Source organism: Macaca fascicularis, chromosome 11 (genome assembly GCF_037993035.2).
Source record: "Macaca fascicularis isolate 582-1 chromosome 11, T2T-MFA8v1.1".
NCBI lineage: Eukaryota > Metazoa > Chordata > Mammalia > Primates > Cercopithecidae > Macaca > Macaca fascicularis.
This window is the reverse complement of record NC_088385.1, coordinates 2,027,312-2,041,864: the sequence shown is the minus strand read 5'-3', so window position 1 is coordinate 2,041,864 and position 14,553 is coordinate 2,027,312. Positions and strand designations below refer to the sequence as shown.

At 38.6% G+C, this 14,553-nt stretch overlaps 1 protein-coding gene across 20 annotated transcripts in view; it reads right to left on the bottom strand.

Annotated features, from left to right (window-relative positions):
- Positions 1 to 14,553, bottom strand: part of ERC1 (ELKS/RAB6-interacting/CAST family member 1) — a 503,040-nt gene that overhangs the window by 265,770 nt on the left and 222,717 nt on the right. For 10 of the 20 annotated variants that reach the window (XR_012419846.1, XR_012419847.1, XR_012419848.1 and 7 more), the window contains one exon: positions 5,763 to 5,894. The exons of the other annotated variants lie outside the window; for them this stretch is intronic. Coding sequence is in view for 6 of the 10 variants with exons in the window: in XM_045366369.3 (XP_045222304.2) it covers positions 5,763 to 5,894 (132 nt within the window). In the remaining 4 variants the exon portion in view is untranslated. The remainder of the gene's footprint in view (positions 1 to 5,762; positions 5,895 to 14,553) is intronic. 20 annotated transcript variants of the gene reach the window in all.

Here is a 14,553-nt window from a genome sequence, read left to right as displayed (position 1 = left end):
TTAGACATGTTCAGCTCTTCTCCACTTATTACCATTAGAACTGCTGCTTCTGTCCCACTGGTCACATGGTGCGCTTCCTCTCAGCCTTCAGGCTCAGGACAAAGCTACTTTCACAGAGGACCCGCTCTGAGCACTTAATCTAAAATAGCTGCCAACCCTCCAACTTTCAAGAAATGATTGTGTATTTCTGAAAACCTGCTCCTTTGTCATAACTAGTAATTAAATATTAGTGTCTGTGTCCCCATCTGAACTGTAAGGTCTCAGGCAAGACACTAAAGCTACTTTGTTTATCACTATGTATTCTCCAGGACTACCACGGCACCCACTGAGTAAGTAATAAAGATCTGTTGAATGAATGAATGAGCAAGTAAACTAAAAATAAATATTGTTCTTTGCTTCAAAGGTTCTCTACTTCCTTGAACATAAGCTTGAACATGCTTCATTCAGCATGATCTGATCGTGCACACCTATACAAATGATCTCTCTTACTCTCTCATCTTTTTCTCTTCTTTACATAGTTCTTGCCATTCCTATTTACACTCGACTGTAGCTACTAACTACAACTTGGTTTCCTAGACACTCCCAGCTTTCACCTCTGTTCCCTCTACATGGAATACATTGAACATCTTTCACTTCTTTGCCTAATTCTTTCTTTTTAAGACTCAATTCACACATAAACACCTCCTCCAGGAAGCCTGTAGACCTCCCAAATTTGGATTTCAGGCTTGCCCCCTTCCTCTATTCTCAAAGCTTTGTATTCAGACCTCTATCGTGGTAGTTATCAAACAGAACCACAATTATAAGTTCATTCTTCAGTCTTTCCCAATAAACTATAAGCTTCTTGAAGACAGAGGCTGTATCTATTACCTTTTCATGTTCAGCGCTTAATGCGGCATTTGGAAAAGCACAAGATATTTTTTAAATATTAGCAGAAAAAAAGGCATAAGTGACAGTATAATTTTATTTTCAGAGCATCACTGCCATTTAATAAACGATGAGGGAAATGTAACTTAATATTCAGACCAATAAAGAATTATGTTTATAAAAGTAAATAATAAACTGTGCACTCTGGAAATCGCTAAAAGTAAAAAAGGCAGTAAGAAAGACTAAGGAAAACAACTATAGTTCTATCAGTGCACGTCGTCTTCTAGACACACTCCTCTACCAGGTTTGCTTCTGCAGTGGCAACTGTCCATTCTGAAAATGAACTTGGCTGTTCCGGTGGTGGCTGCTGCATATATGACAGGGGAGATTTTCAGCCAATGAAGAACTTTATACATTAAAAAAATGTAATCCTCAAAAATGCTCATTAATGTATAATTACCTAGCAAACCACAGATATAATTTATACTTTACAAGCCAAATAATGTCAAAATGGCAATTTGAAAAAATATCACTGCTTATCACTGAGTATCACGGTTAAAAATGGGGCTTTTAAAAGAAAAATCAAATTCATATGTGCAAATATGTCGTTATTATCATTATTTTTAAAGACAGGGCCTCACTCTGTTGCTCAGGCTGGGATGCAGTGGTACAATCATGGGTCACTGCAGCCTCAAACTCCTGGGCTCAGGTGATCCTCTCACCTCAGTCCCTCAAGCAGCTGGGAATACAGGCGTACCCCATCATGTCCGGCTAATTACAATTTTGTTGTTGTTGTTGTTGAGACGAGGCCTTGCATTGTTGTACAGGCTGGTCTCGAACTCTTGGCTTCAAGCAGTGCTCCAACCTCTGCCTCCCAAAGTGCTGGGATCACAGGCATGAGCCACTGCATCCTGGCCCAGTGAAGATATTTAAATCATTCTTTTAAAATGTTAAAAGAAAATTAAAAAATTTAAAGTTCATAACATCATAGCTGAGCTAAGCATACTGCTCTTTAGCCCCTGGCAATTCTGAGACTTGTTTAGGAGACCTTGTTTACGCTCAGTTTAAGAAAATAGACACATTCAATAAAACACAAAACCCACCAAAAGTTAAACAGAGAAAGGTTCCAGAAACAGAATCCCCACGTCGAAAGGGACAAAGCAAAAGTAAAGGAGCTGTGGGGTTCTCCCCTGTGGGGATCATTCACTTCACCTCTCAATTTGCTTGCACAGGTGAGGGGCACCTTCCTTCATTAGGTCATCACACAACTTCTCTAAATTTCTAGCATGGGCTCCGTGTGGGGCAGCATGTATTAGGAACGAGTAAACTGTGAGGGATCCCGTGAGAATAAAGAAAAGGCATTAAGAGATGTTTTCTTATGGGAGTTCTTCCTTGTTCGAACTTTGGAAGGTTCTACATCTTATTTTAATAAAGTTATGGCTCCCATACAATTTTACTTTGCTGTTGGAGGAATTAAGAGATGTAGATACCCTACCTTTATCAGAGAAAGTCATTCTTTCCCAGAAGCTAAATTTAAGTGAGAAACAGGTAACTTTTGAATCTGAGAAAGAAAATAAGAATAATATTCCTAAACAAAAAAGCCTCATTTAAGGCATTTCAAAAGAACATCTGCAGATTATCTCAGTACATATAATTAACATACATAAGTAAAATTAACAGCGGAGCTAAAAGACAGGAACAGATGGGCTGGGCGCGGTGGCTCATGCCTGTAACCCCAGAACTTTTGGAGGCCGAGGTGGGCGGATCACTTGAGGTCAGGAGTTCAAGACCAGCCTGGCCAACATGGTGAAACCCCGTCTCTACTAAAAATACAAAAATTAGCTGGGCATGGTGGCACATGCCTGTAGTCCCAGCTACTTGGGAGGCTGAGGCAGGAGAATGACTTGAACCCAGGAGGCAGAGATTGCAGTGAGCTGAGATCACGCCATTAAACTCCAGCCTGGGTGACAGAGCAAGACTCCATCTCAAAAAAAAAAAAAAAGACACGAAAAGATAAAAATAGTAATAAATGGGAGAGGAAAGGACAGTAGACGAAGGTTGTAAGGCTTCAGAAGTGTAAACGTAAAAGCAATTTCTTCATACCTCGAACCACTTAAAGTTCAAATAACTGGTCTCATGCAATATTTCACGCAACAGCTTCAGATAGGCAGTGAGTAGCAGAAAGGCGGAAAACAAGAAAACAGAAAAGGAAAAAAAGCATGCAATCAAAAGCAAAAGATATACAGCCACTTTGGGAGACAGTCTGGCAGCTTTTTCCAAAACTCTTACCATATGATCTTACCACAGAATCCGGCAATCACACTCACAGTTATTTACCCAAATGAGCTGAGAATTTATATCCACACCAAAGTCTGCATGTGAATGTTTACAGCAGCTTTATTCCTAAGTGCCAAAAACTGAACGGCACCAAGATGTCCTTCAGCAGCTGAAGGAATGAGCAAACTGTGGCGCATCCACACAATGGAATACTACTTAGAGATAAAGAGAAATGAGCTATCGAGCCACAGAAAGAAGAACCTTAAATGCAGATGCTAAGTGAAAGAAGCCAAGCTGAACAGGCTACATACTATATGACTCCAACTATCAGTAAAGGAAAAGGCAAAACTACAGAGGCAGTAAAAAGATCAGGGACGGGGGAGACGGGGGAGGAATAAATCGGTGGCGCATGATACTTTCAAGGCAGTGAAATTACTCTGTATAATAGTGTAATGGCAGATACAGGTCACTACACATTTGGCAAAACACATGGGACTGTGTGCCACAAAAAGTGAACCCTAAGCTATGGACCACACAGTTATAATGTATTAAAACTGGTTCATTAATTTTAACAAATACTACACTAATGCCATATGTTAACAATAGGGGAAACTGAGGTAGAGAAAGGAGTAAATGGAAGCTCTTTGTACTTTCTGCTCAATCTTTCTGTAAACCTAAAAACTGCAAAGTCTATTAACCATAAATAAAACATACCCCTAAAGCATATTATAATCAGTTCACACAATAGCCTCAAAAAGGAAAACACATAACAGAAGTCTATAACCCATAGTGACATGATCTATTATTAATTGCCAAAGTCTCTGCATGATCTCTGATGTTTAATACTTGTCAATAAACAATGAGGCCAAAGCAGAAGAAAAATCTTTATTTGAAAAATAAAGGAGAGAATATAAAAAGGGTAAAATCAAGATAAAAGAAAATTCCTCCCCACCCTTGGGTGACACAATGGCTGTCACCGTCCCTTCTCTGGAGCTCTCCACTACCCAAGTTCCAGGTGACTGTGCATTAGGAACGTATCCGACGAAAGAGCAGACGAGGTATTCATCTAGGAACAGGGTACTGAAAGGCACTCATTCTGCAAAAGGTTCAATGATCTCTCAGCTTTGCTAACGAAGTTGGTCTTTCTACACTTGACACTAAAGAAACCATATCTTTGCATCCCACAGAGCTATGAAGGGGCTCCCTGGGGAACACGCTATGTCTGCCTTGGAAACGTGCCCTTCTTTACTGTACCTACCTTAACTCAAAATAACACCAGTGGTCTGACCAAGGGGTTCCTAGAAAGATTCCTGTCACCCTCTCATTGAGCATTTTTTCCCTCTTTAACATTTATATTTCTCCCACTAAGAAATGGAAAGGAAACAATTACTGCAAAATTAAGTGCTATGAACCTATGTGTCAGATGGATTTGAAATCTTAAATCACATTCTCATAATGGGAGCTGGGATTATAACCTTCACTTGTTAAAACTATTTCTTCCATTCACACTTCCCATCTGTAGTTATTCATGAAAAGTCAATGAAAAGTCAAAAGCAAGAGTACGGAGATCTTAAAAGACGCAGGAAATACGTCGAACAAGCACCACAAACTGCCGCGCAGAGCTCTTCGGCAAGCCCCTCCGAGGCTGCGACAGGCTTATCCGGGACTCGTGTACGGTTTCTACGTCCTTCACACTCACTATTAACCTCAACTTGTTACAACCTCAACTCTTCTCTTCAGTGAGGCAGGGTATGAAATGAATAAACTATTAGCTATTTGGAATTAACGTTTTTCAGTCAGAAATGTTTGTGTCTTTTTTTTTTTTTGCCAGGCACGGTAGCTCATGCCTGTAATCCCAGCACTTTGGGAGGCCGGGGCGGGTGGATCACCTGAGGTCAGGAGTTCGAGACCAGCTTGACCAACACAGTGAAACCGCAACTTTACTAAAAACACAAAAGTTAGCTGGGCGTGCTGGCAGGTGTCTGTAATCCCAGCTACTTGGGAGGCTGAGGCAGGGGAATCGCTTGAACCCGGGAGGCGGAGGTTGCAGTGAGCTGAGATCGCGCCATCGCACTCCAGCCTGGGGGACAAGAGTGAGACTTCGTCTCAAAAAAAAAAAAAAGTTCGCGTTTTTCTTTCCATTTAAAAGCCAGGGTTGTGCCCAGTCTTGTAGCAAACAGATAAGCTCCATTTCACCTCATCCAATATATTAGCACATGCTACATAAATATATATGGGATCAGACCTAAGTTATTAACGCAGAGACTGCTGTGTTAACATAAGTCAATTCTCATACAACTTTATTTCGATTCTTATTTAAGAAACAGCAGACAAGGCATTTATCTAGGAACAGGGTACTGAAAGGCACTCATTCTGCGAAATGTTCAATTCTCTCTCAGCTTTGCTAATAAAGTTGGTCTTTCTTTCTACACTTGACAGAAAAGAAACCATATCCTTGTATCTAATACCGCTGTGAAGGAACTCCTTGGGACTTATACTCTATGAAGTGCTTTTGAAACCCTATAAACATACAATATGTGTAGTTTACCTAAACTATACTGGTTGTGTTTTACCGTTTGGTTAACCAGCAGCATTGCTTGGAACTGTATGAAATAGCAGACCTGTTTTTCAGCATTGGTCCTGGCTGATTCCTCTTGTGCTAGCACCATTTCCCGCTCTGCAGTTATCTGTACACTTTCTCTTAGTGCTTCTTCCAGCTCTTCAATCCTGTCATCCTTCTTACGGAGACTGTCCTAGAAAATGATGGAAGACTAGGTGAAGTAGATTAATTACTTAACCCTTTAAGGAAGGGCTGTTTACTTATTCAATGTCCTTCCCATCAGAAGCAAATCCAACAAGATATCGTCACAGAGGACACAATAAAGAAAGCAAGGAAAGAAAAGAAGTAAAGGAGGCTGAAGTAGTATATTATTAAGAGCCAAGCGTCAAGTTAGTCAAGCAAGATAAACGTGAGGAATTTGCCCTCTGTAACAGAGAATAAAACTATGTTAGACAGCAGAGGTGGCAAGGGCTTGATTATCTAAAAGTACAAAGTTGTTTTCGAACTACTCTCTAAGCATAAAGCCAGCTTTGATGAAATGATAATTAGATTGAATATCAAAACATTCTCTTTTCCTGCAGTGAAGCCGAGATGAGAAAAGTGCAGTAAACAGCATGATCTTTCAGATTATATTCTTCATAGACAATTGTTGGCAAACAATTTCTTAAGAGATATTAAAAAGCAAGTGACGCATCCTCATATTTCAAGAATGTGTGGTTTTCTCATAATCTCATATGGGAAAACCAAAAATGACGACTGGATGTAAGTGACTGGTCTGGCTAAGAATGAGCCATGTTATTAGCCAACCAAGCAATCCCCAGCCCTGATGTTCCACACAAGTTTAAAACGCAGCTTCTGGAGAGGCGGATGCTGATCTCTCGGAAAGTCAAACAGAATCCTACAGAACGCTGAGTTCATGTAAGAGGAGAGATGTTAAGAGGAGTTCAAGTAGGATGGAGAACTGAGTCATCAGGTTATTGGAAGCACTTCCTTCTTCAACTTCTTACGAAACTAGAGGATTAAGAATAAAGTGCTTCCTCTTAAAATATATATAAAAGAACAAGACTTGCTAAACCATTCTCCAATTTTCAGAACACTCATATCAGGAAAAGATACCTAAGAATTTTTTCTTTTATCTGAGAAACTCAATTATACTGCAGTCCACTTTTGTAAGGCCTTTTTGACAACTTTACCTTCAAAAATCTAGAACTTGAAATCCGTCAAAGATAAGTCAGATTTTTCTCCCCATTTTGGAAGAACAGCATCATGATTTCACATTCTTCTTAATAAACAGTTGATAAATCTTTTGCTCTCTCATTTTTCTAAACTTTAAAAAATGAGAGGAAAAACTTCACATTTTGGTGATGTACGTTATATTCATGTTAAGAGAAAAGTTTTCATTCTTCTCAGAGAACTGTGGTTCTTCACAGTTATAAAATACTGTGATCTATTCCCATCAGTAAGGTTCTGTTTTGTGCAGGGCAGTTTAGCTGTATCAAACAAAACAAAACAAAACCAAAAAAAACGCTCTCTGTTGAAATCTTTGTTCCCTCTGTTGACTTGCCATGAACAGCAGAGTACAGCGGAGGTTTTTAAAGAATGTCATGCAGAGAGACAAGGGACGATGCCAGTCAAAACAAAGGCCAAGGTGGCTTCTTCAGAATCAAAGAAAACTAAACATAAAAGAAGGATTATGAAGTAAGAGATGGATGCAATGATTAGTTCAGTCTTCTCAAACCCTCTAATGAATGAGAATGACCATATTTGTAGTAATATGGGATTCTAAAATACAGATTGCTGTAAGTATAAAGAAGCATAAAGAAACATTATTAACACATAAAGTTGAAAATGTTTCTCATCAGCTCCTTGTGGAAAACTCAGTATTATGTCTTTGTGCGGTCTACCCTATCCCACTCTTCAACTGTTTCTTGGAAGTCTCCTGAGAGGCTTCTATTATCTAAATTGAGGCTCAAACAGTTAATTCCAAATAACTTCCCAGGAATCTATTTCAAGCAAACAACTTTACTTGTACATCTGCGTGGGGTAAAAATAGCTTTGTGGCTGTATCAATAAAAAACTTTTAGGGAGAAAATGATGAGTAATTTGTCATAATGCAGAGAATCAAGTTTTCATAATATTTCATTGTGAAACTCATTTCATAACTTTATCGGAAACCAGCAGTGAAACTAGAGTCTGCCACACGAGCTCAGTGTTCACGGCCTTATTTAAAAAAGGATTTCTGGAATTAATCGCAAAGCCTGGTTCAAAATCTTTCTTAATAATAAGGATGAAAAACAAAAGCCAAGTGACACTACAAATAAAAGGAAACGGCTGATAAGTAATATTTAGGTGATATTATAAGTTACATTTCAATGTAAAGCTGAGTATGGAATCATTTGCTTAGTCTAAGGCAACTGAATCAAACTAGGATAGTATAATGCAAGAGAATGAAGACAGCAAATACCTCTCTCACCTTTATTTACAAAGTCCAGAATTACTTAATCTATCGAGTGGGTAAAATCTGGCACCAATTTTAGTTTTGGAATCTTGAGAGATCTGCTAAAATAAACCAAGGAAGTTTCTCTTGTGTTGAACCACAGCTTGAATCTCCTATTTAATTTAATAAAATGTTGAGCCAGTGTAAGAAATAAACAGGAAAGCCTTTGAGTGCTACAAATACCAGGGTAGCAATAGCACTGCTAGGTAACATTTATAATCATTCTTTCTTGCCTCGCTCTTGCGAAAAGACTAAATCCATCATTTGGTGCTTAGATGATAATATGAATACTCTTTTTTTAAAGTTTAGAACACTAAGGGAAAGAAAACATCTTGAAAACTTTTAGAAAGGCCAAAAACGATCACTTGTCAAATCAAAAAATCAGAAGACATTGGAGTTTTTAAAGGCAACACAGGAAACTAGAAGACAATTTGAGTAATGCTTTCAAAACTCTAAGGGGGAAAAAATGATTACCAATCTAGAATTCTGTATCTAAACTACCAATCAAATATGGGAGTTGAATGCAAAATCCCCCCCCAAAAAAGGACCTCACTCAGCGACTCTCTCAGGAAGCTACTAGGGTATACTCTATAAAACGAAGAGGTAAACCTGGAAAGAAGATGTGGGATCCAGAGAACAGGAGCTCTATCACAGGTGAGTGGTGAAGGGAACCATAAGGATGACACAACCTAGAGACTAAGTACACATTACTTAGCAGAGAAAGGAAATTAATTTTTCCTAGAAAAAAAGCAGATGTACAGATTATCTGAGGGCAATTAATAAGGGCTGATGTATTTTTACAGTAGTAATGATACTGGGAGGAATTTTACGGGTGTAGAAAGGAATCTGGGAACAGATACTCAAGACAGGAAAAACAAAAAGGAAAACTAAGGTACACTAGGAAAAACCAAAATGTAAATCATAATATATTATGTGCCTCAGTTTTAATAATGTAGACCTGGAGATAATTATGTTGGAAGGATAGAAAGAAGGAATTGTGTGTTGGTCTGTGTAAAAACACTAATTCCTCATCATCTATGATAAGAAGTCAACAGATGATGCTCAAATAAGAAAAATAATAGAACAATAATATAAAAATGTCATTTGGAAAGATAAAAATAAACGACAGTAGAAACCACCAAAAGAGATGAAAGTGGTCATCTCAGAGGAAGAGGAATCAGAGTTACACAAGGATAACAGAAGTGACTATTATTCTGAGACATGTAAGTATTATTTGTGTAAATAATATAAAATATATATTGTCCTGATATAAAATCAAAAGCAAATTGAAAAATATCTTAAAAGAGCATCTTGCACTGCAAAGAAATCAGTAAGGATATAAAGAGACCTTCTGGAAATAGTTACAACTGTCATTGTTTAGGTAACAGATACTCTCAATATGTAAGTTAACTGTTTACTGTGAAAAGAGAAAAGCAGACCAGGCAAACACATCTTCAGGCAGTGCTCATGATCAAAAGAAAGGTAAAGAGAACAAAACACGTATGGATTATACATCACTGTGTTCTTCAGCTTTTTATTCAAAAGTCCTATGAATTTCTTCATAGCAATATTTTACAGAAGTGGGTCAGAATTATGAGAAATTCCTTTCAAGTCTTTTGATAACCATGGGATAGTCTAAATAAGAACATTTTTAAAAAGGGACAATATTATCACAATAAGTTCTTCCATAAATTCTGAAGATCCTGAAGATAAATCTCAAACTTAAAAAGAAAAATCTCTGATCTGTCAATGCCAGACTTTGAGTTGAAGAAGTGACAGTTATCACCAGCTTCCTTGAAACTGAATGAGACAATAAGATGTCATATTAGACTTGAGAAGGTATGAAATGCAACAGAGTTCACATACTTCTGCTCTCAGGACCACATCTGATTGAAGTAAGGGGATGTGCTAAAACCCCTGGAAAGTGCTTCCTGGTGGCTCAAGTGCAAGAGGTATCATACCACGTGTGGCCCGAGGCTTGGAATATATGCTTTACATGTTAAAGTGTATTTTCTCCTTCAAAAAGTCCACATTCACCAACCTTCATGATAAACTATGAGACAGTAAAAGCCATTCTGAGTCTGTAATGCTGAAGGAATCTACATATACTATCTATTATCCCTAACTCCTCCTCTCCCTATATTCCTTAGGTTTGAAGGATCTGAAGCATCTGGAAATTAGGAAGCTGACTTACTGGAACTAAATGTAGCTGGAGATTACGGTATGACATGCCACACTTAATCTGTGAAAACCATACCTGTTGTTTACAGGCATTCTTAATCTGCTGCTAGCTTAGAAGAAAACGTTCTTCTTCAGTTAATATACTATTTGTACCGTCCGATGCGGGAGCCACTAGCAACAAGTAGCTACTGAGCCATTGAATGTGGCTAGTCCAAATTGAGATGTGCTATAAACACACACTACATTTCACAAACTTAGTCTTAAACAAAAGAAGGTACAACACTTTTTTAAGAATTTTCATACTGATTATATGCTAAAATAATATTTTGGATATATCTGATTAAAGAAAACATTATTAAATATCATGTTTCCTTTTAGTTTTTTAAATGAGACTATTAGAAAATTCAAAATTATACATGTGGCTCACATTATATTTCTACTGGAGAATGTGGCAGTAGTTAGAGCAGTTTTTACATATGAAATAAATCTATAAAAGGCTATATGACACATCATGTTTTACATACATTTTTAACTCTTTTCCCAGCTTACAGGCTATCAGCAGACAAATAGGAGTTATATAGGTGATAAACACCAACAAAAGCTCCAACAGTACCCAACCCTGATAATTACCATGGTGATAATATTAATAAAACAATTTAAAATAGCGTTTACTACTCTAACAGAGAAAACCAAACTGTGGATTTAGGGGAAAAAATCAGACTATGGTAGAGCACCTTAATACTAAAAATATAAAATACTTGTAATCATTGTTTATTGTTGTATTAATGAGTTACTTCAAAACTCAGCAGCATAAGACAACAGTGAATACTGATTATCTCACACAGACTGTGTGGGTCAGGAACTCAAAAGCAGCTTAGCTGAACAGTTCTGGTGCCAGGGTTTCTTATGAGGTTGTAGCCAAGATGTCAACCAGGCTGCAGTCCTTCGCTTCCACTTAGACGGCTGGCGAGGTGGCGCAGCTATTGGCAAGAGGCCTCTGTTCCTCTCCACGGGGCGGCCTGAGTGTCATTACAACACAGAGGCCGGCCTTCGCCAGGGCCAGGGATTCAGGAGTGCAAGGCAGCTGCATCAGCGTCTTTTGGATCTAGCTTCAGAAGTTGGCGCCATCACTTCTGCCTTCTTGTACAGTTCGTGAGACCGATCCTGACAGGGTGCGGGAGAGGACCACACAAGGGCATGCACACCAGGAGGTAAAGGATGACTTGGAGTCAAACGGAAGGAGGGTGTCACACAACCTGAGGATGTAGCTCCAGTATAACAAAACTGGATTACCGATGAAGACCAAATTCCTTCTCAAAGACAAATGCCTGTTAGGCTAACAGGACCTCTACTACAAAAACACAGCTGCCGGTATGAGACTGTATTAAAATGGAACCCGAACATACCTAAAATCTAAAGGCAGATATTAAGGACACTACAGAATTGAGGTATGGCTCAGCATTTCACTGAATGTGAAACCAGCAAAACACGCATTACATCAGGAATTATTCAGAATAAACTCTGCGAATGAACTGAATTCTAAGATATTTTCTTGTGACTATGATTACAAATTAGAGTAATTCAACATATTCATAAATAGTTCAACACCAAGATTACTCAGCGATAGGCCAATCATCAAAGTTCAACTGAAAAAAAATTGGGCAAATGTTTTAAGAGATATACAATGGAGGTTCATGAATAAGCTTAGTCATCACATTTGAGTGAACCCTCACATTTGACTGTTGGGAATCAATATTTTTTTTTTTAAGAAATATGAGAATGAAATACTCAGAGTCTATTGGCCCCCAATGAATAAAGACCCTCCTTCAACTCCTGTTTCCTCATGAATTTTCATTATAACTGATTCTAGTCTTACAGTAGACACGGGAAAAAGTTTAAAAAAAAAAGCCAAAAACAGAGTCCAATTGTAAATTATAACTGTGTATTTCAAAATTGTTTTTGAAGAAGTAGATTTCATCAGAGTGAACAGGCAACCTACAGAATGGGAGAACATTTTTGCAATCTATCCATCTGACCAAGGGCTAATATCCAGAATCTACAAAGAACTTAAACAAATTTACAAGAAAAAAGCAAACCCCATCAAAAAATGGGCAAAGGATATGAACAGGCACTTCTCAAAAGAAGACATTTATGCAGCCAACAGACGTATGAAAAAATGCTCATCATCACTGGTCATTAGAGAAATGCAAATCAAAACCACAATGAGATACCATCTCACGCCAGTTAGAATGGTGATCATTAAACTCACACCTGTAATCCCAGCACTTTGGGAGGCTGAGGTGGGTGGATCACGAGGTCAGGAGACTGAGACCATCCTGGCTAACATGGTGAAACCCTGTCTCTACTAAAAAAAAATACAAAAAAAATTAGCCGGGCCTGGTGGCGAGCGCCTGTAGTCCCAGCTACTCAGGAGGCTGAGTCGGGAGAATGGCGTGAACCTGGGAGGTGGAGCTTGCAGTGAGCCGAGATTGAGCCACTGCACTCCAGCCTGGGCGACAGAGTGAGACTCCATCTCAAAAAACAAAACCAAACCAAACCAAACCAAAACAAAACAAAACAAACTCAGGAAACAACAGATGCTGAAGAGGTTGTGGAAAAACAGGAACCCTTTTACACTGTTGGCAGTGTAAATTAGTTCAACCATTGTGGAAGACAGTGTGGTGATTCCTCAAGGATCTAGAACTAGAAACACCATTTGACCTGGCAATCCCATTACTGGGTATATACCCAAAGGATTATAAATCATTCTATGATAAAGACACATGCACACGTATGTTTATTGCGGCACTATTCACAATAGCAAAGACTTGGAACCAACCCAAATGCCCGTCAATGATAGACTGGATTAAGAAAATGTGGCACATATACACCATGGAATACTATGCAGCCATAAAAAAGGATAAGTTCATGTCCTTTGCAGGGACATGGATGAAAACATGTCCTGGAATATAATTCTCAGCAAACTAACACAAGAACAGAAAACCAAACACCGCATGTTCTCACTCATAAGTGGGAGTTGAACAATCAGAACACATGGACATAGGGAGGAGAACATCACACACTGGGGCCGGTTGGTGGGGTGTGGGGCTGGGGGAAGGATAACATTAGGAGAAATACCTCATGTAGGTAATGGGTTGATTGATGCAGCAAATCACCATGGCACGTATATACCTACGTAACAAACCTGCACATTCTGCACACAGAACCCAGAACTTAAAGTATTTAAAAAAAAAAAAAAAAGTAGATTTGAGATGTTTTCACCACAAAGAAATGATAAGTATGTGAGACGATGGATATGTTAATTAGCCTGATTTGATCGTTCCACAATGCATATATGTATTCAAACATCACCATACATATGTACAATTATTATTTGTCAATTAAAAATAAAGCCTGTAATCCCATCACTTTGGGAAGCTGAGGTGGTTGGATCACCTGAGGTCAGGAGTTCAAGACCAGTCTGGCCAACATGGTGAAACCCCATCTCTACTAAAAATACAAAAATTATCCAGGGTGGTGGTGCACACCTGTAATCCCAGCCACTCGGGAGGCTGAAGCAGGGAGAACTGCCTGAACTGGGGAGACAGTGGTTGTAGTGAGCCAAGATTATGCCACTGCACTCCAGCCTGGGAGAGGGAATAAGACTCTGGCTCAAAAAAATATATAAAATAAAATAAAATTTTAAAAATTTCAAAGGGGAATTATTAGGTTGGTGCCAAATCAATTGTGGTTTTTGCCATTAATACATGTACTGTTTGTAGATAAGCCATTTTATAGCACTCATTAATTAGAAAAAAGCATTAAATTGGCAGCCTAGGGGAATAAGACTAAGTAGAGAGAGAGTTTTATTTCATTCACCTACCCTACCTTGGTTATTTCACTCTGCTTAAACACTTCAGGCAACCCCGAATTTAGAATGCGCAGCGTGTCACAGACATCTCACTTAACAGTTATCCGGAGATAGTAGAAGAACAGGCTTTATCATTTTAAACATTTCATATCACCTAAAATGAAAGCAGTATCTTTAGAGTTTTACTTCAGCTGCTATTAATCACATTTGCACTCACCAAAACGAACCCAGACCATTTTTCCCACCACTAGATTACGTAACTGAAGCCTACTTTTGCCAATCTCATATATTTGCTGAAATCAA